Source organism: Thalassophryne amazonica, chromosome 10 (genome assembly GCF_902500255.1).
Source record: "Thalassophryne amazonica chromosome 10, fThaAma1.1, whole genome shotgun sequence".
Lineage (NCBI taxonomy): Eukaryota > Metazoa > Chordata > Actinopteri > Batrachoidiformes > Batrachoididae > Thalassophryne > Thalassophryne amazonica.
The window spans coordinates 40,562,132-40,586,142 of record NC_047112.1 but is presented as its reverse complement, the minus strand read 5'-3'; the positions used below and the strand labels follow the sequence as shown (position 1 = coordinate 40,586,142).

General features: G+C 41.0%; 1 protein-coding gene across 3 annotated transcripts in view; it reads left to right on the top strand.

Annotated features, from left to right (window-relative positions):
- nexn (nexilin (F actin binding protein)) overlaps positions 1-19,173 on the top strand; it is a 35,377-nt gene extending 16,204 nt beyond the window's left edge. Inside the window, exons 6-15 of one of the 3 annotated variants that reach the window (XM_034179879.1) lie at positions 4,457-4,657; positions 4,773-4,946; positions 8,021-8,209; positions 8,341-8,532; positions 8,854-8,898; positions 13,630-13,830; positions 13,933-14,154; positions 18,242-18,430; positions 18,518-18,881; positions 19,033-19,173. In XM_034179879.1, coding sequence (XP_034035770.1) covers positions 4,457-4,657; positions 4,773-4,946; positions 8,021-8,209; positions 8,341-8,532; positions 8,854-8,898; positions 13,630-13,830; positions 13,933-14,154; positions 18,242-18,430; positions 18,518-18,881; positions 19,033-19,046 — 1,791 coding nt within the window. In that variant the 3' untranslated portion in view covers positions 19,047-19,173. Of the gene's footprint in view, positions 1-4,456; positions 4,658-4,772; positions 4,947-8,020; positions 8,210-8,340; positions 8,533-8,853; positions 8,899-13,629; positions 13,831-13,932; positions 14,155-18,241; positions 18,431-18,517; positions 18,998-19,032 lie in introns of those variants that run through there. The other 2 variants (XM_034179878.1, XM_034179880.1) reach the window with 2 other exon arrangements.
- Positions 19,174-24,011: the final 4,838 nt, after the last annotated feature.

Here is a 24,011-nt window from a genome sequence, read left to right as displayed (position 1 = left end):
TATCGCGGGTTATTTTTGAATGTAACTCCCGCGATAAATGAGGGACCACATTTTTCCTCAAATAAATAGTCTTCTGAGGGCCCTCATCACAATGCCAATAACAACATGCACTGTCGAACAGCTGTTTTCTACTGTTAATCGGATAAATACGTCCACCAGAACATCCATGTTGAGTCACAGACTGAATGCACTCTCCGTGCTTTCCCTTGAAAGAGAACTGACCGAATCGTTGGACTATGATGATGACGTGATAAGAGAGTTCAACAAAAACCCCGTCATCTCCTGCTGTAGCATTAAAAGAATCATCAAATGTAAGTGTGAGACCATTAATTACTTTTTTCTTCTAAATAGGCCCAATTGTTAATATTATATTGCAACTGCCACGAATCATGTTGGTGTCCATTCTGATGGTTTTTAATTTGGTTTCCATTGTTTATCAATTTCAGAATTTGGCCGCCGAGCCAACCTGTTTTCATGTTGCGGATATATTTTGAATTTTTATTTTAAAGGACTTTACATAACTAAGCATTGCGTTGCTGCTTGCATTGTCCATGGGGTGCTTGTCTCTGACACTTTGCGTCTGTGTAACTGTGCACACAGTGTCTGTGCAGTTGGCTGAGATGTGTTCATCATTAAACTTGGAATTCATTTTTGAAACAATGCCTTATTTAAATACCTATTGACGTTTTGGGTTTAGGCCCAGCCAAGTAGGCTACCAGACTTGCACTGAATGTGTGTGTGTGGCGCTGCACTGCAGCTTGCATTATCCATGAAGAGTACTTGTGTCTGACGTGTCGCGTTTGTGTGCTCACTTTGCCAGTGTTGTAGGCTAAGTGATAACGTTGCTTGCGATGTCCAAACGAGGCATACATTTTCAAATGGTGTATTATAATACCTACACCTTACCTACAACCCCAAAGGTTGGGCCCATCTGATTTTTTTCTGGGCCCACCCATTTTATGATTTCTGCCTACGCCCCTGGATGAATGTAGCAATGTACAGAGACATCCTGGATGAAAACCTGCTCATGAGTGCTCTTGACCTCAGACAGGGGCGACGGTTCTTCTTTCAGCAGCACAATGACCCTAAGCACACAGCCAAGATATTAAAGGAGTGGCTTCAGGACGACTCTGTGAATGTCCTTGAGTGGCCCAGCCAGAGCCCAGACCTGAATGCGATTGAACATCTCTGGAGAGATCTGAAAATGGCTGTTCACTGACGCTCCCCATCCAACCTGATGGAACTTGAGAAGTGCTGCAAAGAGGAATGGGCAAAACTGGCCAAAGATAGGTGCACCAAGCTTGTGGCATCCCGTTCTAGAAGATTTGATGCTTTAATAGCTGCCAAAGGTGCATCAACAAAGTATTGAGCAAAGGGTCTGAATGCTTATGTACATACATGTGATTTCTTAGGTTTTTTTTTTTTATAAAATTAGAAAAAAAAAAACTTGTTCATGTTGTCATTATGGGGTGTGAATTTTGATGGTGAAAAAATTAATTCACTCCATTTTGGAAAAAGGCTGTAACATAAAAAGTGGAGAAAGTGAAGCGCCGTGAATACTTTCTGGATGCACCGTATTACATCATTCCACAATTTTCATTTGCAGTGTAATGATTTGCAAAATTCAAATTTCTTCACATTCTACTGGAAGACTGTCAGAAACTAAAGTGCTACCTCTGTAATAGCCAAAAGCATTAACATTTAACCATGACTTTATTCTCATTAACAACTGAGACTTTAGCAGATTTTGACCTTACATTACTTCCATAGAGCGGCACGGTGACTTAGTGGTTAGCACTGTTGCCTCACAGCAAGAAGGTCGTGGGTTCAATTCCTGTGGCCTTTCTGTGTGGAGTTTGCATGTTCTCCCCGTGTTTGCGTGGGTTTCCTCCGGGTGCTCCGGTTTCCTCCCACATCCAAAGACATGCGGGTTAGGTGGATTGGAATCTTTAGATTGTCCTTAGGTGTGCGTGTGGGTGTGTCTGTGTTTGTTTGTCTGTTTGTGGCCCTGCGACTGACTGGCGTCCTGTCCTGGGTGTACCCCGCCTCACGCCCTATGACTGCTGGGATAGGCTCCAGCCCCCCACAACCCTTAATTGGACTAAGCGGTAGAAGATGAATGAATGAATTACTTCCATACCCAGAGTTTCTATTTCTTACACTTCAGTATTTTCCTGAATATGATCAGAAATGCCTGTTGAGACCTTTGACCACAGTGGAAATTGCTCTCGCATTAACACGGTATCAGGTCAACAAAACTTTGTGATTCAAGAGATAAAAACTCACAGAATCACAGAGGAATACCTATCTTTCACTTTATGATGACATAATGTAGAAGCAAAATAGTTTTGTATGTGGGAAAATATTTGACACCACAGTCAACACACAACCAGTGTGCTATGGGGATGGGGTGGGGGGTACTGCAATGTAGTTGCTTGTGCACCATAGTAAAAAATTGCTTGGCTTACATTTCTGTGTTTATACAGCCTTTTTATATTTAGAAGTAACAAAGCTATTCCTTTGGTTTTACAATCTCAAAACTTAACCCTGCTTGAGGAAGCAATACTTGGTGGTCTTGAAACAACTGTACCAGCACACTTACAGAGATGCCAGGTGCAGATGACTGGCAACTGTTTCCCACACCTCACAGTGACTAAATTAGATCGATGATTTTTACTGTGACAGAATTAGACTTGCCTATCTTAGAGTGACACCAGTGCACTGACCCACTGCCAACTAAGAGGCCAAAAGAGTGTCCCAGTTCACATCCTCTTATCCTCAGTCTGAACTGAATTTAATTTTATACACACACACACACACATATATATATATATATATATATATATATATATATATATATATATATATATAGTGTGTGAGAGAGAGAGACACGGGATGAGTCAAAAAGAAATGTACATCAAAGCATAGCTATACATCACAAGATCACATCCCAACTTCCAACTTCTCAACATAGCCACCACCTCTTCCAATGCAAGCCACCTATGAATGAGGGCATGTATCAGCAGTTTATATGTCATAATCATCACCATAAGGTTTGCCCGTCAGTGCTTCTTTCGTTGGACCAAAGAGATGAAAGTCTGATGGTGAGTCAGGTGAGTTGGGAAGATACAATAAAGTTGTCCACCCTCTTGTTCTGAGACTTGAGTGAGGCCTGGCATTGTTGTGTTGAAGAACTTTACTCATTTCCAAATTTGGTCTTACTTGGTGGATTCTTGCTCTCAGTCTTTTAAAGGTTTCAGTGTATGCAGAGTTCACTGTTTCTCCTCTTGGTAAGAAATCGACAAGAATAACACCTTGAGCATCCCAAAAGACAGTCACCATGATTCTTCCAGCTGATCTTTCTGCCTTGAACTTTTTTTTGTCTTTGAAGAAGATGGATGGCCATTCCATTAATGTTCTTTTTGATTCTGGTTCATAATGATGAATCCAGACTTCCATCTCTTTGGTCCAATGAAAGAGGCACTGACGGGCAAACCTTATGGTGATGATGAAAAAAATAACAACAAATAAATAAAACTGCACTAAGGAATTACTAGCTACATCAACAGCCAGCTGAATTTTACAAAGCTGGGATACATGCCCTCATTCGGAGATGGAAAACTGCCACTGAAAGAGGTGGTGACTATGTTGAGAAGTTGGGATGTGCACCTGTTATGTATAGCTATATTTTGATGCAAGATATCTTCAATTGTGTTCTTTATTTCTTATATAATCAAACGAATTGCATTACTCATTGACCCATCCTTAAGCAGTCAGTTCAGTTATCTCGGCAGTGACCTTCATTTCTCGGAGTCCTCAAGAGATGCCTGGGAAGGAGAAGGAAGGAGATCACTAGACAGGGGTGTTTAGCAATGCTGATATCTTTGCAGGAAGAGAAAGGTCCAAGTCTTTAGGGTCCTGGTGCTTCCTGTCTTACTCTATTGCTGTGACAATAGAGTGACCTAAAGGGACGACCGGATGTCTGTGGTATTGGGCTCTTCAGATGATCCTTGGGTACCGCTGGAATGACTTTGTATCAAAGGAGTTAGGGAGGCTTAGTTGCAGAGCATCAGTTTGGACATTTTTGCCATGTGGCACATTTTTCTGGGTATAATCCAGCACATAGGTGCCTGAGTGTTAAGGCCCCCAATGGCTGGATAAGGCAATGGGACATCCATATTTCACTTGACTGCAGCAGATAGATGGTTACTTTAGAGATGTGGGGATTGACCATTCGTCTACCTGGGTGGTTGCCATCCAGGACCCAAAGCAATTCTGTAGTGTTGTGGATGTGGTGAAGCATGGTAGCAGCACATGCTCCCAGACTGCTACCAGACTTGGCTGTAAGATCTGCATAAGCTGTCAACACATTTTTCGTCATTCATTGTAGATTGTAAAAATCAGTTACCTTGAGCCTGTGTCGCATGTGCTAATCTGACATTCAAACAACTTGTAGGAAGGAGACGACACACCCTTGGTTCAGGTGGTTCCAGCGAAGCCGTCACGACCCCCAGGCAAGATCAAGATGAACTTTGAGGACATGGAGAAGACTCGAGAAGAAGAACTGAAGAAGGCAGCAGAGGAGGAGAAGAAGAGACGATACGATGAAAACAAACGCTCATTCAGGGAAGCCAAACGACGCTCAGTCATTCAACAGGTCGGGATGTCGTAAGCATCATGTTGCATTGTGTTAACCTTTTTCCATCCTTATTTATTATTGTAAATAACATCTAAACACTACAGCCTGTGTTTTCTCCCACCTTGGGCTTTAGGATGAAGAAGAGAAGCCTTCAGAGAAAGTGCAGGTCACTCCAGGAAAGCTGAAGATGACGTTTGAGGAGCTGGAAAAGGAACGACAGGAGCAGAGGAAGAAGCAGGCCGAGGATGAAGCCAAACGTCGTCTGCAGGAGGAGAAGAAAGCATTTGAGGAGGCCAGACTTGAAATGGTAATCCAAACTGAAAAAAAGAACATCTTTTTGTCTACTTATTTATAATTAGAGGGCACTCTGAGAGCACATACATTCACAACGCCCAACGGTCTTCTATTTATCCATTGTTAACTGAGTAACAGTACTGGTGGAGCACCGTTTCAGCAAGGTTCACAAAATAACATGGAAATTAGTGACACATAATAAATATTTGTGTTGTCGTACTCAATTTGTGTCTTTGTGTTGAGACCTTTTCTCTTGATCTGTCTCATATTGGAATTGAAAGCACTTCTACCTGATCTTGACTCAGCCTTGGATTAGAGTAATTACAACCCCAATTACAATGAAGTTGGGACGTTGTGTGAAATGTAAATAAAAACAGAATACAATGATTTGCAAATCCTCTTAAACCTATATTCAATTGAATACACCACAAGGCAAGATATTTAATGTTCAGACTGATAAACTTTTTTGTTTTTGTGCAAATATTTGCTCATTTTGAAATGGATGCCTGCAACACATTTCAAAAAAGTTGGGACGGGGCAACAAAAGACTGGGAAAGTTGATGAATGCTCAAAGAACACCTAATTGGAAACAGGTGAGTGTCATGATTGGGTATAAAAGGACCATCCCCAAAAGGCTCAGCTGTTCACAAGCAAAGATGGGGTAAGGATCACCTCTTTGTGAACAACTGCGTGAAAAAGCAGTCCAGCAGTTTAAGAACAATTCTTCTCAATGTTCAATTGCAAGGAATTTAGGGATTCCATCATCTACAGTCCATAATATAATCAGAAGATTCAGAGAATCTGGAGAACTTTTTACACATAAGCGGCAAGGCTGAAAACCAACAATGAATGCCCGTGACCTCTGATCCCTCAGGCGGCACTGCATTAAAACCGACATTATTGTGTAAAGGATCTTACCGTGTGGGCTCAGGAACACTTCAGAAAACCATTGTCAGGTAACACAGTTCGTTGCTACATCTACAAGTGCAAGTTAAAAGTCTACCATGCAAAATGAAAGCCATACATCAACAACATCCAGAAATGCCGCAACCTTCTCTGGGCCCGAGCTCATTTGAAATGGACGGACGCAAAGTGGAAAAGTGTGCTGTGGTCTAATGAGTCCACATTTCAGATTGGTTTGGGAAATCATGGACGTCGTGTCCTCCGGACAAAAGAGAAAAAAGACCATCCAGTTTGTTACCAGCGCAAAGTTCAAAAGCCAGCATCTGTGATGGTATGGGGGTGTGCTAGTGCCCATGACATGGGCAATTTACATATCTGTGATAGCACGATCAATGCTGAAAGGTACATCCAGGTTTTGGAGCAACACATGCTGCCATGCAAGCGTCTTTTTCAGGGATATCCCTGCTGATTTCAGCAAGACAATGCCAAGCCACATTCTGCACGTGTTACAACAGCGTGGCTTTGTAGTAAAAGAGTGCAGGTACTAGACTGGCCTGCCTGCAGTCCAGACCTGTCGCCCATTGAAAATGTGTGGCGCATTATGAAGTGCAAAATACGACAACAGAGACTTTGTTGTGTATTCATTTGAATATAGGTTGAAGAGGATTTGCAAATCATTGTATTCTGTTTTTATTTACATTTTACACAATGTCCCAGCTTCATTGGAATTGGTGTTGCAATTACTGTGCTGGCCGCTTGTCTTTTAACTGTGCCATCAAGGCAAAAGTGTACACTGTTTTCCCTTTAAATTGTTCCTCTTCTATCCTGATTCTAAGTAAAGGAGACATATAATTTCTATTGGAGCAAACAGAATGGCTTATTTTTTGAAGAAGAACACTGTGAGAAGACTATGTTTCCAAAGAAATAGCTTCAATTAAATTTAATTTAATTTATTACAGTTAGATAGCACCAAATCACAACAAAGCTGCCTCAAGGCGCTTCACACAAGTAAGGTCCAACCTTACCAACCCCAGAGCAACTATACAGGTGACAGTGGCAAGGAAAAACTCCCTCTGATGATATTGTGTTAGAAACCTCAAGCAGACCAAACTCAAAGGGGTGACCCTCTGCTTCGGCCAGTCTAACAGTTACAAGGTTTTTTTTACAAAGTTTTATACAGTTTGGAAAAAACAAAACATCTGCTGCAACAATTTCAGTAATGGGATCCTGCCGTCAGTCTAGCATCCCACTGACGCCACTCTCGCGTATTTCCCTTTGCACCTTGGACAGAGAGAAAAAAGAGTAGAATTAGTTGGTGGGACTGACTGTACATGCAAGCATGCATCCACCACCTGATGGAACTGCTTTGGGCCCAAATGATGGCCACCAGCATGCCCATTGATCTTCTTTCGCCACCTATGTGGGTGACCCAATGTCACTGTGGCATTTGTATATGCCTGGGAAAAACACCACAGGTGTCACTTCCTCAGGATGTAGACATCATTTTGGTCTGAAGTGATGCAGTATTTCCATTTGTGCCCAAAGCTTCTGAAGAAAGGCCACGTACTAAACTCATCCCCTTGCCGTAACTTGCTGCCATGTATACATACTCACTCATCTTCAACCGCTTTTCTGGGTTTGGGTCGCGGCGGCAACAGCTCCAGCAGGGGACCCCAGACTTCCCTTTCCTGTGCCACATTGACCACCTCTGACTGGGGGATCCCGAGGCGTTCCCAGGCCAGTGTGGAGATATAATCTCTCAACCTAGTCCTGGGTATTCCCCGGGGTCTCCTCCCAGATGGATGTGCCTCCCTTGGGAGGTGCCCAGGAGGCATCCTTACCAGATGCCCGAACCACCTCAGCTGGCTCCTTTCAATGCGAAGGAGCAGCGACTCTACGCTGAGCTCCCCACGGATGACCGAACTTCTCATCCTATCTCTAAGGGAGACACCAGCCACCCTCCTGAGGAAGCTCATTTCGGCCGCTTGTGCCCGCAATCTAGTTCTTTCGATTATGACCCAACACTCATGACCATAGGTGAGAATAGGAAGGAAGACTGACCAGTAGATCGAGAACTTTGCCTTTTGGATCAGCTCCCTTTTCATCATAACAGTACGGTAGAGTGACTACATTTAAAAGTTTATTGCTTTCACTGAGCCCGTGTTTGCTGTATTCTTGTGCCAGGGAGAAGATGACGACAACAGTCAGCTGGCTCAAGATGACAAGGAGGAGATCCGACCTGGGAAACTCAGGTTGAGTTTTGAAGAACTGGAGAGGCAGAGAATTGAAGAGGAGCGTAAGAAAGCAGAAGAGGAGGCAAAGAGGAGAATGGAAGAGGAGAGAAGAGTGTTTGCTGAAGCCAGAAAGAGCATGGTCAATTTGCATCCCACAATAAATGTGACACTTTGCATGAGAATGTAGACTGAATTCATAAATATTCTCAGAGAATGGAGCAGTTAAGTATGATTATATTTGCCGATTCAAACCATATGTTCTTGTCTCAGCTCGTCGACGAGGACGACGAGGTGCTGATGGCCTTGCTGAACCTGGAGGGCAGTGAACCAGGGAAGATATGTGCCAGTTTTGAGGAACTGGAGCGCCAGAGGAGAGAGGAAGAGCAGAAGAAGGCTGAGGAGGAGGCCAGGAAAAGGCTGGAAGAGGAGCAGAGACTTTTCGCCGAGGCACGCAAGAGCATGGTAGGCCTGCACAAATGAGTGAGCCGAAACGACAAAGTTTGCATGCAGCTGACTGAACACGAACTTGTCAGAATCACAATGTTATCATTCAGTTCACACTGTCTGAAACAAATATTGCTTTATGAGCATATTTATTTTGACTACATTAAACTAATTCCCAATTTAACCGACCCTGAGTTTGAATGTCTAAATGTGTCTGGAGATGATTCTAATTGGATGTGAGACTAATTTATTTATATATTTATTTTAATGGACTGCTTATTACTGTAATGGGCTCAAAGCCAAACAATTGCCTTTCCTTTTCCAAATGATTTCTTTAAGAGCCCTGGCCTGGATCAGGAAAAGTCTGCATATGGAGATGAAGAAGTAAGATGTTTTCCAATTTCAAATGTCGTATTTTTGTTGTTGTTGTTGTTTTTTAAGAGAACAAATTTTTTGTTGTTGTTGTGCACTTACACGTATTAATGCAGGGGATAAGTGAAAAAAAATCCTTCAAATGGTGACACAAGCACCACGTTTGGCACAAATACACCTTAGACACTACCCTTTTGAAAAGGCAGGATGTCCACTTCAATTTTCAATTGGCGGCCAGGTAGCGAGTAATTTATACGTAGAATATTTCTTGTAGTATGTAAATTCTCAGCCAATCACAAAGTCAGTACCCACTACATCATTTACATCATTAGCATACGATTAACATACCAATGCACACGCAGCGAAACGTGAACAATCACTGACCACCACTTCAAGTTGGACCAGTGCAATGCATTCTGGGTAAAATGTACTGGTCAATAAATGTGTCCTTATTCCTGCAGATTGCAATGCTTTATGCTACTGTTGTGGTGAACATGTTGGAGGTTCTTAGAGCTTGTTAAAATTATGTCCGTAGGTGTTTTTGATGTCTAAACTAGAAGCACTCGGAGAGCGCAAACCTCCACCAAGGCCATAGAGTCACTGACGTCACATGGAATACCCTTTTCCAAAGAGACTTATTCCACGTCGTTTCATGCATCTACCGTCATGTTTCAGATTCAGTGGTTAAACCCTTAGATGTTCAGCAAATGTCTTTATAAAGTGAAACTGCATGAACTCCACAAGTTTTTTTTTATTTTCTAATAAGTTTATTCAATGAGGAGAACCAAATGCTAAATTATTGTTGTGTCGTAACTTAATTTTTGTTCAGCCTTTGTGACCTGTCTTCATGAAGTTAGATGCAAAAATGTTGAAATTGGACCTATCCTGCAATGGTAAAGAATCCTTAAAAAAAATTACCGGATCGTGTTTCGGATCATTACCAAAATTTAATGACTTCTAAGTTAGGCCAAGATACACTCCTGGCAAAAATTTCATTGAAATTCATTGATGATTTTTTGAATAATCCTGCTAACAAATCCAACCAACCAACCAACAAACAAACGGACGCGACCGAAAACATAACCTCCTTGGTGGAGGTAATTATGAAACAACAAGACACCATAAGTGAGTTGCTGGGTTGGATTAGGAGCTTCAAAATGCAGAGCTTCATGCAGTTGTAGTGTAGTGATGTTGGAATAATCCCAGAACTTTCTCAGGTTTGTTCACAAAAAGCAGACAACTTAATAACTGAAATTTTTTCAGGAGTCTGACTTGTTGTGCATTTCAGTCTTTAAACTGACGTCTCAATCCATAAAATAGTTTAATTTGTTTTATGGAGTGATACATTAGTTTAAATAACTTTGTGTTTTCTTATAGTGTTTTTAGGTGTTGTTTTTATTCTTTAAGCAACAGGCCCAAACCTGAGGCGGCTCAGGTCGGTGGGCACCTGGTACTTTCTTGCCCTGAGTAAGGACGACCAGCTTTCATTGTTGTCTTATGTTGAACAATCAAAAACAAATACAAATACAGCTGACAGTCTTGAAAATACATGTCCCCAAAACTAAACTCAAATGCAGCTAAACTTAGTACAAGTATGTATACCCTTTAATAAAAACCTGAATTTTCCATACAGTTAAAAAAAAAAAAAGACAAGTCAGGGGATGGGGCAATAACATATCCAAGTCACTGAATATCTCCTGGAATTAGTATTTTCTGGACTATATGTCTAAGTGGAATATTAGTAGCATCTGTCCAAAAACGTGTGAATGGACAGAGGGAAAATACATAAGTTGCACTGGCCGCATAAGTCACATTACTTTTGAAATGTGGTGCTATTGCTTCATGTAACAAGAAGCAAAATATATTATTTATACAGTTGTATGCAAAAGTTTGGGCACCCCTGATGATTTCCATGATTTTCCTTTATAAATCATTGGTTGTTTGGATCAGCAATTTCAGTTAAATATACATATGATATAGCAGACAAACACAGTGATATTTGAGAAGTGAAATGAAGTTTATAGGATTTACAGAAAGTGTGCAATAATTCTTTAAACAAAATTAGGCAGGTGCATAAATTTGGGCACCCCAACAGAAAAAATAAATCAGTGTTTAGTAGATCCTCCTTTTGCAGAAATAAAAGCCTTTAAACACTTCCTATAGCTTCCAGTGAGAGTCTGGATTCTGGTTGAAGGTATTTTGGACCATTCTTCTTTACAAAACATCTCAGGTTTGTTGGTTTCCGAGCATGGACAGCCCGCTTAAAATCACACCACAGATTTTCAATAATATTCAGGTCTGGGGACTGAGATGGCCATTCCACAATGTTGTACTTGTTCCTCTGCATGAATGCCTTAGTAGATTTTGAGCACTGTTTAGGGTCGTTGTCTTGTTGAAAGAGCCAGCCCCGGCACAACTTCAACTTTGTCACTGATTCATGAACATTGTTCTCAAGAATCTGCTGATATTGAGTGGAATCCATGTGACCCTCAACTTTAACAAGATTCCTAGTACCTGCACTGACCACACAGCCACACAGCATGATGGAACCACCTCCAAATTTTACTGTAGGTAGCAAGTGTTTTTCTTGGAATGCTGTGTTCTTTTTCAGTCATGCATACTGCCCCTTATGTCCAAATAACTCCATTTTAGTTTAATCAGTCCACAGCACCTTATTCCAAAATGAAGCTGGCTTGCCCAAATGTGCTTTAGCATACCTTAAGCGACTCTGTTTGTGGTGTGTACGCAGAAAAGGCTTCCTCTGCATTACAGCATCATACAACAAGCACTATCTGCAGCAAGATCAGCTGTAGGTCTTTGGAGCAGGTCTGTGGGTTGACTATGACTGTTCTCACCATCCTTCGCTTCAGCTTATCTGAGATTTCTCTTGGCCTGCCACTTCAGGCCTTAACTAGGATGGTGCCTGCGGTCTTCCATTTCCTATGTTCCTCACAGCACAAACTGACAGCTGAAATATCTGAGATAGCTTTTTGTATCCTTCCCCTAAACCATGATGTTGAACAGTCTTTGTTTTCAGGTCATTTGAGAGTTGTTTAGAGGCTCCCATGTTGCCACTCATTAGAAGAGATGCAAAGAGGAGAAACATTTGTAAATGGCACCTTAAATACCCTTTCTCATGATTGGATTCACATATGTAAGGAGGTCAAGGGTCAATGAGCTTACCAAACCAATTTTGTGTTCCAATAAGTGCTAAATGTATTCAGATCAATAAAATGACAAGGGTGCCCAAATTTATGCACCTGCCTAATTTTGTTTAAATAATTAGTGCACTTTCTGGAAATACTGGAAACTTCATTTCACTTCTCAAATATCAGTGTGTTCGTCTGCTATATGATATATTTAACTGAAATTTCTGATCCAGACAACCAATGATTTATAAAGGAAAATCATGAAAATTATCAGGAGTGCCCAAACTTTTGCATACAACTGTATTTGGGGCATTACTTATTTATAATGCAAACTTGTGTTGACAAGCAGAAGCTAATGGACTAATTAATGTTACTGTATAAAGCACAAAGAACTCAAGTAAAGTGTTTCTTGTCACTACTGAACAGACAAAAACCTCTGTTCATAGCTAAATGTGTGCACGTTTACCTCACTAAAGGGACTTAACCCCTTAACGCCTATTGTCGCATATATGCTACAATATTTGACTCAAATATGCAACATACCAAATTGACCAGTATGCCTGTTGTCGCAAATTTGCAACATACCATTATTATTATTATAACATTATAACATAAATTATTACCAAAATACCAAAATTACTATTTATTTTTTGTGCAAAAGTGTAATTAGTAATCTCAACATTATTTACCATCTACTTAAAGGCAAAAACACACACAAAACATTTTTTTTCTATACAGCTATATAAATTCAGGTGTTAAGGGGTTAAATGTTTTACAATTTCTATACATTTTTAAAACATTATATTTCGCTTTACCTTAGCCTAGCTGTTCTCCTCCTTACTGCTCTGTCTGTTCCACAAAGTGCAAACAAGTTGAGTGCTGAACACTTTGAAGGAAATTCATTTATTTCTTTTATGTCTTATTCTAGTTAAGGATCATATAGACAGACAAACACATTCACACCTGCAAACTCCACACAGGAAACATCGTCCCAGGACCTTCTTGCTGTGATGCAACAGTGCTGCCAATAAAGATTATATTCTTTCACACTCAACATGTCTTTTGCATTCAGATCTTCTTCTTTAACAGCTGTTGATGTCCAGCTTAATGGTGCATTACTGCCACCGTCTGCTCTGGAGTATGAATCACAGTAACAATTTCTCCTTATTATAAAGCTATATATTAGTAAACAGTGCCATCTTATGGCCATAGATGATAATGCCGCATTTTTGTTGTTTCAAAATATAAACTTCAGGACCAGCTGAAGTTAAAAAATAAACATGTGGCTTATAGTCCTGAACATATAGTAAATCCACCAGTAAGGAATAAAACAGGAAACAGGATGGTAGTGTGATGATTTTGTCTTAACAAAGGCTCACTTCAAATACAATTACATCTTGATTGTTTAATTTCAATTCCATTTTGGTGATGGACTGAGGTAAAATGACAAAAATTGTGTCTGTCCCACTATTTATAGATGTGACTGCACTGCATTTATTGAGAGGTGGTTAAAAGTTTGAACCATTTAAAACGGAAGTGATATTATGTAGGGATGTACTCAGTTCTGTTGCATACTGTGCATGTTTGTGAACAGATATTGGATGAGGAGGAGGAGGAGGGGATGGTGAAGACTGTGTCTCAGGAAGCACTGCATCCCAAAAAACTGGAGATTAACTTTGAAGAGCTGCAAAAGGAGAAGGAGGAAGCCAAGAGGAGGTGCAAGGAGGAGGAGCGCAAAAAGAAACTGGAGCAGGAGAAGCAGGAGTTTGAACAACTCAGACAGGAGCTGGGCGAGGTGAGCCTTAAAGACAGATTCAAGAATCTGTACAGTGCACATTGTAATCTCAAGTGTCAAGTACTGAGAGAAATGGTGAGTAAACGGGCTTCTGTGTCACAGGAAGAAGTAAATGAAAGCTCAGATGTTGTCAGCACAGAGTATGAGGAGCTGACCAAGCTCAAGAGGACTGGCTCCATTCAGGCCAAGAACCTCAAGTCCAAGTTTGAGAAGATCAAACAGCTGAGTGAGGAGGAAATTCAGAAAAAAATAGAAATGGAAAGAGCACGGAGGAAGGCCATTGATGATGAGATTAAAGAGCGAGAAGCTGAGAGGATGCAGGAGGTGAGATTACACACATAACTAGAGCATCGCACTCGTAGAGCGCAAACCTCTGCCAGCACCAGTTTCCAATTCCACAAATTTTTTACCTTGTAAAAATTTTTCAAGGTCCAAGTCCAGTTAGAAGTGACTTTTCATAAGCTAAAATATAATACATACTATAGATCAAAAGGGCTTTTCAAATATCCACTGAATCCGCAATACGTATCAGATTCGGGTCAAACTTAGTCTGCTCATTGAGAGTGCGAGTTTAAAAAAAAAACAAACAGGCAAAAACATAACCTTTTTTTTAATCTTCAAGTCCCTACTTCACCAGACTGTGAATTCCTCAAATTATATTGGATACTGGTTCTATTGGACTACTATTGAATTAACCATGGAATTGATCAGCTGGTCTCTGAACGCTATTGACACCATCTTTTGTACAAGAACGTCAGGCAAAAAAACAGGCAAAAACATAACCTCCTCCAACTTTGCTGGCGGAGGTAACAACACATAAAGGGCCCTTACTTGTGGGTGCAAAAATGACTAACAGATTGCTACTCATATTATGAGAAATGCAATGCAAATAAGGGTGCTGTTTGCAAAGGGACTGGATTTTCTTCAGACACCAGCCATGTTGTGTGAACGAGAGTCTCGGTTCTTGTGAGAAATACAAAATGCTTTACAGCGCTGCAACAACACATACACTCCCCTCCGTTGAGACACCAGCAAACTAGCAGCTATGGGCACTAACCAATGCCTTCATTTCTTACATGCTCATAATCATGACAGAGCCAGCGAAAACAGAAAAATAAATAAATAAATAATAATAATAAAAATGCTGTCGGAGGAAGAGAAAAACAGTGAGCACAGAGCAAGGGGTCACGCACAAGTCATTCTCAGTTGGGCTTTCTTGGAATAGCAGATCTGAAAGATAAAGAAGTGTGAAAAACAGATCCAGACCTGCATTCTTGCTGCAAGAGAAAGCTTTGGAGTGGAGTTCACTGTGAAAGCATGACGCCATATTTCCTCACTGATTGTGCACGTCCTCAGAGAGAGAGAGAGAGAGAGAGAGAGAAGCAGAGCATAGATTTACATGTAGGCATGTAGGAAAGCTAGAGGGTGGAGTCACGCCTGGCTGTGTGCTGACAAGAATCATGCACCGCCACTACCACAGAGGGCAAAAAGTGATGTTTGAATTGACCATTTACCACATAGTCCAGTTCTATAAGTGACATGGTGTGATCATGCTGTCGTATTTTCTGATGGATTTTTCTTGTATTTGGACTTGTACTTGGAGTGTGAGGTGAGCATTATTTTGTGGCGAGCTGTAAATTTCATGTCATTAGGATCTTGGGACAACGACATCACGAGAATTTGTCTGTGGATTTATTTACATTGTATGATGCACCGTGATGTGTTTAGCGATGAGCTAGTCGCGAGTGTGTTTCCACGTCAGTGTTAAGCTCGGGTTTTATGATCCCGAAGCCCCACTATTTCTGGCAGAAAGGTAATAAATTGAACTCTTTTTACTGTAATTTAATTAATTAATAGTATTTTCATTAAAAAGCAAACCAAAAACAGGTAGGTACGGCCTTTATGGTGCATGTAACCACACTGTTTGTTTTTTTTGTTTTTTGTTTTTTTTATGCATCAAATACAAACATAACAGGAACTGTACAAAATCTTGAAATAGCTGCACACATAAAATTAAAAAGTAAAAGAACATAAGGTCTTATTGTATATTATTTACATATAATAAGAAAATAAAATATAGGGCAACTGAACATTTACAGATCAAATTTGTCTATAAAAGAAACTAGTTTTGAAGCATTATTGGATTCAATCAACAATAAAGACTTATAATAACGTTTTAACCCATTTCTCCAATGAGTAATGTTAGGTTTTGTCTTGAAAAAAACAACATTTACGTCTGTAGTTGGATAAATCCTGTTCATTCAACATGCACACTGTATTGCACATCCAGGTACTTCGTGTCCTTTTTGCCCTCTTTGATAATGGCAGCCATGCCCCTGTGAAGGCATGACAGCATTATGTTAGCGGTGTAGAGAGTCTGCCCTCTAGCTTTCCTATATGTACCTCTATGAAGCAGGGAGAGAGTTCATGCTCAACAGCAACCTCGGAAAATCTTCTGCATGATAATCAACCACAGACTCCTACACTTCCTTACTGAAACCAATTCCCTGAGCAAATCCCAAATTGGTTTTACCGATATACCGTACAACAGACCATATTTTCACCCTCAACACCCTGATTGACAACCAAATAAACAAAAACAAGACAAACTATTCTCCTGTTTTGTAGAATTCAAAAAGCATTTGATTCAATTTGGTACAAGGGACTGCTGTACAAACTGTTGGAAAGTGGTGTTAGAAGAAAAATATATGCTATCATAAGCTCAATGTACACAAACAACAAGTGCGCTGTTAAGACTGGCAAAAACATAGACTTCTTTCCCCAAAGCAGGGGGGTTAGACAAGGATGCAGTTTGAGCCCAACCCTCTACAACATATACATCAATGAATTGGCAAAATCCTTAGAACAGCCTGCAGCATTGGGCATCACATCACAGATGACCTGGTATTGCTGTCTCCAACCAAAGAAGGGCTACAACAACAACTTGACCTTCTACACAGTTTCTCCCAAACCTGGGCTTTGACAGTGAATCTAACAAGACAAATATTATGATATTCCAAAAAGGACCCAGCATCCAGTCACACAAATATAATTTCTTCCTGGATAAGATGGTTCTAGACCACACAAAAAACTACACCGACCTACCTCAGAACAATGAAAAAGGTTTGGAGTAATATTTACTTGAAAAAAAAACCTAGGCAAGTTTTTTCACTCAGAAATTCCAAGTAAAATTTAAGGGGAATTCTGAAGTAAATTTTACTTGCATATATTAGTTTTTTTTCTAAAAGAATAACTCAAGTAACATTTACTAGCAATTATCAACTGAATATTTTCATTGAATTTTACTCTGTCTTTATTCATAAAAAGTAAAACTTTTCAGCTGTTCTCCTTGTTTTCACTCAAGGTTGCCAGAGCAGATCCAATTTGGACAAAATGCATGGAGAAATGTGGCAGGGGTGGGATGTGAATTGGAAACCTTTTGCACTGAAACCAACTCTATGTAATGTGGAGGTGCGTCAGGAAGGGCATCCAGTGTAGAATTTGTGCCAAATCAACATGCAGATCCAAATTGGATCTGCCATCCTCTGGAGGAAAAACAGTCAGGCAATTTGTCTTCAGGCTTGATAAGCCTGCCGTGTTGTGGTTTGAGCAGTTAAAAACACTTTTTACAGTTCCACTTGAACAACCAAATCCCAATTATGAATTAAGAATATTCCCCGGCCTCTGAAATCTTCAACTTCATCTGCAAGGCACGCATCTGCTCCAAGATGCCATCCAATTTGCGTCTGAGTTGAATAGTCATCACAGTCTGAGAATGCAATGCCTTGCCCACCTCGTTAATCATGACGGACAAGCAATGGGCCGTGGTTCTTGATGCCACCGTCTTGCCAATTTTCCGATAGATCAGGGCAGCACATAAGCCAGAAAGTACCAGCCCTGCTACCATAAAACCAAATATGAATAAATCCTCAACACCCTCAATGGAGAAAGGCGCCAAGCATGCAATACGCCATGACTCCCAGGAGTCGAGAACATAGCCCGCAGGATACGTTCCATCTGGGCAGGTAGGATCCCCCGGTCCTGACGTTCTTGTACAAAAGATGGTGTCAATAGCGTTCAGAGACCAGCTGATCAATTCCATGGTTAATTCAATAGTAGTCCAATAGAACCAGTATCCAATATAATTTGAGGAATTCACAGTCTGGTGAAGTAGGGACTTCAAGATTAAAGCAGAGAGCAGAGATAAGGGAGAGTGGAGGAGATGCGACCACCCTCGTCAGAGTCCCAAGCTGATGTAATTAACCAGAGAACTTGGAAATACTAATAATACATGAATGATAATACCACAAATAGAATAACACAGGGACCAGAAGTCAGTGCCAAAACCTTGCCCCTGAGGGTTAATTACATTTAATGTGTTGAAATGTCTTTTAATTTATTTATTTTGCAGGAAGATGAAGAAAACGAAGCAAATGAAAGAAAGGCTGAACAGTCGCCCTTCAAACAGAAGGTTGATATGCGAGCCCGATTTGAGCAAATGGCCAAAGCCAGAGAGGAGGAGGAGAGGAGGAGGATAGAAGAGCAGAAGCTGCAGCGGATGCAGTTTGAACAGCAAGAGATTGACGCTGCCCTGCAGAAAGTAAGAATCTCACTTAATGTCATTTCCATTCAAAAAAAAAAAAGCTGAGGTATTTTATTTGATCATATTTTTTTTATGTCTTCATAGAAGAAGGACAATGAGGGCGAGGATGAGGGGAACATCATCAATGGCTCCGCAGCCTATGAGGATGAGGACGATCATGCCAGGTCAGGAGCTCCATGGTTTAAAAAGCCCCTCAAGAATCAGTCAGTGGTGGACTCGGAGCCAGTCCGGTTCACCGTCAAGATCAATGGGGAACCCAAACCAGAGGTGACCTGGTGGTTTGAAGGGGAGATGCTCCAAGACTGCGAGGACTATCAGTATATCGAGAGAGGAGAGACATACTGCCTCTACCTCCCAGAGACCTTCCCAGAGGACGAGGGGGAGTACATGTGTAAGGCTGTGAACAGCAGAGGCACAGCAGCCAGCACGTGCGTCCTCACAGTGGAAAGTAAGGTCACATTGGTGTGACTGCACGCACACATGCATGAGGAATCCAGTCATTTTACCGCTTGTCTAAGAAGTGGACTGCATGTTCCTCTTCCAGATGAGCTGGTCTGCAGTGCCGATGTGGGTAACGCTCTTCTGTTTCTTTCTTGCAGCTTACGACTACTGATGCCCTTCCATGTTGTGGACAGTACCCCTCTTATCCGTCACTCCTTTGTTTTTTACATATAAAAAAACATCATCCCTCGGGTACGGTCAAACAGCAGAAGGTTGAAATTAGCAGTATGTGTGGCATTCCTAAGGGCCCCTTCACACATAACACAACTGAGAAAGAATGGCACATGAAGGAGGAATCAAATGGCACTTGTGGGACATCGGAGCCACACTCAAACACCTCGTACGGCAATCGCCCACTCCTTCGGGCACGGCACATGCACTCTATATTCACAGTGCCGCTTGCGCAGGAAACCATTCCAGTGTTGGGCAAGATGAGGTCACACTGCCATCTGATCGTGTTCGGAGCATTTGAACGGCATGTCGTACGCAGGTTGGACATATCGTGCCGCAGCCGAGCAGCTGCACAAAATCATCAGCCAAGTCGAATGTCGAATGACGTGATCAAGGCAGCTTTCACACCAGCGGCTGAAAGTTGTCGAATGCACACAACCTATTCTCGGCTGGAGTCAGCTGGAGTCCAGGTGCCAGCCAAGAACATCCAAACCACTTGCAGGGCACTTGCGGGCATTCGCACTGCCAGCACGAAAGTAGAGAGCAGGTGACCACTTTCGACTTGGCTGTGCGAATGGCCCCACATGTTCTACGTTCCTCACGAGTGTGCCGTTACCAAACAGCAGACATCATGCAAGCCCCCCCCCCCCCCGCAACACATGTGGTGTGTGATATGGCATCATTCAGGCCTGTCCAACCATATGTCCTTCCCGACAGCATGTGGAATGTGTTGCTGTTCCTTGTTTTGGGATTTTTCAGCCAGTTCCTGCTTCTTTTGCCCAACTTCGTGTTATGTGTGAAGGAGCCATAAGAGAGGGACACACAAAAATTGAAAGTTTTTGTTTATTATTGCAAGGCTGCATTCTTTGTTAGGGTAGAATGATACATGTGCCAAAAACAGGTTTCAGCAATACTTCAAAACTCCAACACCCTTCTCAATATTACATATGTGATACCAGGTATGTATAAGAATTGTAAATACTACACTTTATGTTCCATGCATACAGCAACTAACATGATGCCTGAGCTGCGGAAATGTAATAAAACAAGATCTACAAATCAAAAAGAGTAAAAACAGTAATGTCATGCTTGCTTGCTTTGGGATTCTACAACTGTTAACCAGCTCCATCAGACACCATTAAACAAATATTAAACAGCTTGTTGGGCTCTTTGGCACATAATTAAATGGTTTCATGATACTTGCCTGGTGTTGGTATCAAAAGGTTAGTCATCAATGGGATATTCAGAGTTTCAAAGTGATCAGTGATGACATACTATGTTTCTTATGGTAGTCATTTTGCAGAAACAGAAAATTTTTAAATAATGCATCCTGATTTTCAGTTAAACTCACTATGTACAAATAAAGTGTTTTTTTATTTAAAGGTGTTGCCCCTTTTGATTAAAAAAATTTAGGTCCAAAAACGGGCTTTCTTCAACACCACAATAATTCTGTTCCTTATTATTTACATAAAGGATTCCCAATTTTATATTGGAAATATGACAAAAATTCATCTGGTCTATTCATAATTTAGAATTTTGATGCATATGAGTCAAAATTCACAGCAATGACACCAGCACTATTTCTGTTGTAGCATCATAGATGATGTGGGGAGTTTGGGGGTTCCGACTCTGAAACGGCATACTGGGAATCTATGCCATTCAACAGTTGATCTACTGCTGCACCACACATGATAGTGATAGTTTTATGGAGAAAAGAAAGAAACAAAGCGGACCTTAAATTGTGACTGAAAGTGCCAAATGATGTAAAATGGAAACAGGATGACAGTAATGGACACAGCCAATAAAAACAGGACATTAGAGTTCCTGTTGAAAAGAACTCTAGATAAAATCTGGGCGTACATTAAACAAAGATTTTGCTGGATATCTGCTGGACAGGTAAGACAACACACACATACAGGTCTGCTGTATCAGTTATCAATAAGACAGTTAGTTACAATTATGTCTTTACTTATCTTGCAAAATGAGTCTGTGCTTGTTTCCAGAGCAGAAGATTTCCAGTTCAACACCACCCCTTACGTATACATGATTTTTTCATAGTTGTAAGTCAGAAATTCTGAGTTTACAGTGAATGTAGCATGAACTTTGAACCTTACATATGTGCACATGCAGTTCCCTTTTCATAACATTTGCAAAATCTCATCAAACAATCTATATCTGTGATGCAATCTCCCCAAAATTATTTTACAATACACCACACAACTAAAAGTATTTTAGAAAAGTTAGATTTCAGCAGATTGTAAATTATGTCTGGTTTTTAAAAAATTGAAAGTGACTTCACCTTTAAAACAACTGTATTCATCATGTAACAATACTGCTTTATTCATATGAGTTTACGTTAATACACACTGTATGTCAGATGTGCTGCACACTAGAAAACTTTTATGGTTTGATAATTCTACATTAGCCTGCATATTTGTTGTATGTTATTTAAATAGAAATGTTTTAATAAAATGAATTTTACTAACTGCAATTTTTAGTGATTTGTTTTAAACATACGGGTTACAAGTTCTATAATTGAAACAATGAATAAAAGCAATCACCTTTGGTTCGCTGCTTCTTTAATTCAGTCGAATTCAGTTCAGTTCAGTTGATCTAATAGGGCCAAATTACAACATGTTGCCGCAAGGTGCTTCACATAGGTAAGTGAAGTGCCTTGCAGCAACATGTAAGATCTGACCTATAATTGTTTCAAATATTAGGGTCACCTCCATTCAGGACAGGGATAACAATGGCAAATTTCCAATCCAAGGGAATTTCATTTTAAGTCAAAGTAAGGTTAAAAAATGTGACATAGTGGTTCAGCTATAGTTTCAGCTGTTAGGAACGGCTCCAAATGATCTGAGCCAGCTGGTTTTCTAGCATTAAGGTCTTTTAAAGCCTTCATGGCCACTGCTGTGGTAAAAAGAGAAATATTAAAAACAGAGAATTGCCCATGATTGTTTTTGGATTTAGCAATACTTCATTAAAATGGTCAGAATTTAAAAAAAAAAAAAGCTTGTGTCTCAAATAATTTCACGTTACATTTTTCATCTCACACTGCTGCAATCACACAATGAACACTCACATCATTAGGGAAAACAGCCAGTGCAACATATTTAAGAGGAATATTTGAAGTCATTGAGTGTAGATTTTTGAAGGCATTTGGGATTAGATCTAGTAGTTGAGTTAAATAATTGTGTAAAATTTAAACATTCACACTGTGCTTTCAATGGATCAGACACAGATGTGAGCCCGTCCCAGTTCAAATCACCAACCAATACTATTTCATTGTATTTCAGTTGGGATACAAGCTTTACAAAAGTAGATAGTGATATCTACTCAGGGCAGATGGAGGACTATAACACCCCACCAACATAATTCATCTGTCGAAGTTTGACACAGTCTATATCAGAACCATCCATCCATCCATCCATTTTCTATACCCGCTTATTCCAATTAAGGTTTATGCAGGGGCTGGAGCCTGACCCAGAAGTCATAGGGCCTGAGGTTGGGTACACCCTGGACAGGATGCCAGTCAGTCACAGGGCAATCCAACCATCCATCCATCCATCCATTTTCTTCCGCTTTATCCGGATTCGAGTCGCGGGGGCAGCAGCTCGAGCAAAGCCGCCCAGACCTCCCAATCCACACACACCTCCCCCAGCTCCTCCGGGGGAACCCCAAGGCGTTCCCAAGCCAGCCGAGAGATGTAATCCTTCCAACGTGTCCTGGGTCTTCCCCGGGGAATATGTTGCAATATTTGCAATTATATGTCAGAAGGATAAATATAGATGTTTTGACTCCATCCGCCCTAAACTGTTATTTTTACCTCTTTTGGGGCCTCAGATCATTTGAACCATGATATGGAGCCATTTTGTTTCTGTATTCCTGAGGAACAGCCAGGTGAAACATAGGTGCCCAACTACTGGAATCCTCCACACTAAGGTACCTACGTGCTGGATCATGCCCAGAAAAATGCCCCACATGGTCAGAGTGTTGTAGCTGATGCTCCATCACAATACAAGTGACATTTCCCATATGAATCTCCCTAAGTAAGCGCTCATTTGAAACAAAGGCATCCAGTGGTACCCAACGATCCTTCCAAGACAAGAGGCCTTTTTCCAAATACATCCGGCCATTACCTTAGGTCAGTGGTTAGTGTCCAAATCTCACAACCATTCTCGAAGTTGGTGCTACGTCACTTCAGCAAAGTGGCCAATCCGAAGGTGAGAATTCGTACTTCCGTGACTGGCCGCTTGGTGAAAATTCGGTTGGAATGTATGTTGTTCTATTGAAACCAGCTGGTTTGGTTTCCTCTCTAACTTGCATCAAACAGCTATATGACAGCATTCATTGCCTGGAACGATGAGATTATACCCCAGACAGCAAATAGATCCGGGCCGGATGTAGTCCAACATCTGGTACCAATCCTGAAAACAGATCCGGTCCAGACAGTTTTTGCACCCTGGCCCAGATCTGTCACGGCTCCGTTTTACAGTTCTGGAACAGATCCGGACCAGATCTGAACTGGATCCGCAAAACACCAACCGTTTACAGACCATATCTGGCACGGATCTGGGACATATGTGGTCCGCATCACAGCACCGTGGCAGGAACATGGGGCATAACGATAAGCAATTTTATCTGCACTTGGTAGAAACTATCCATTAGCGGTTGTAAACTCTGTACTCTGTAATCGTGATCGTCACTGAGGCTTTTTTAAATGCTTATTGCAAAGCGGTTTGTTTCCTTATGACAATCAAGTTTTATAAGTCCAGGGACACTGATCTGTGTGTTATAGATACAAATCAGTTTCCTCGGATCCATGGAACTTACCCCTGTAAAACTTGTTCCTGCCACGGTGCTGTGATGGGGTCCACATCTGCCCCAGATCCGTGCCAGATAT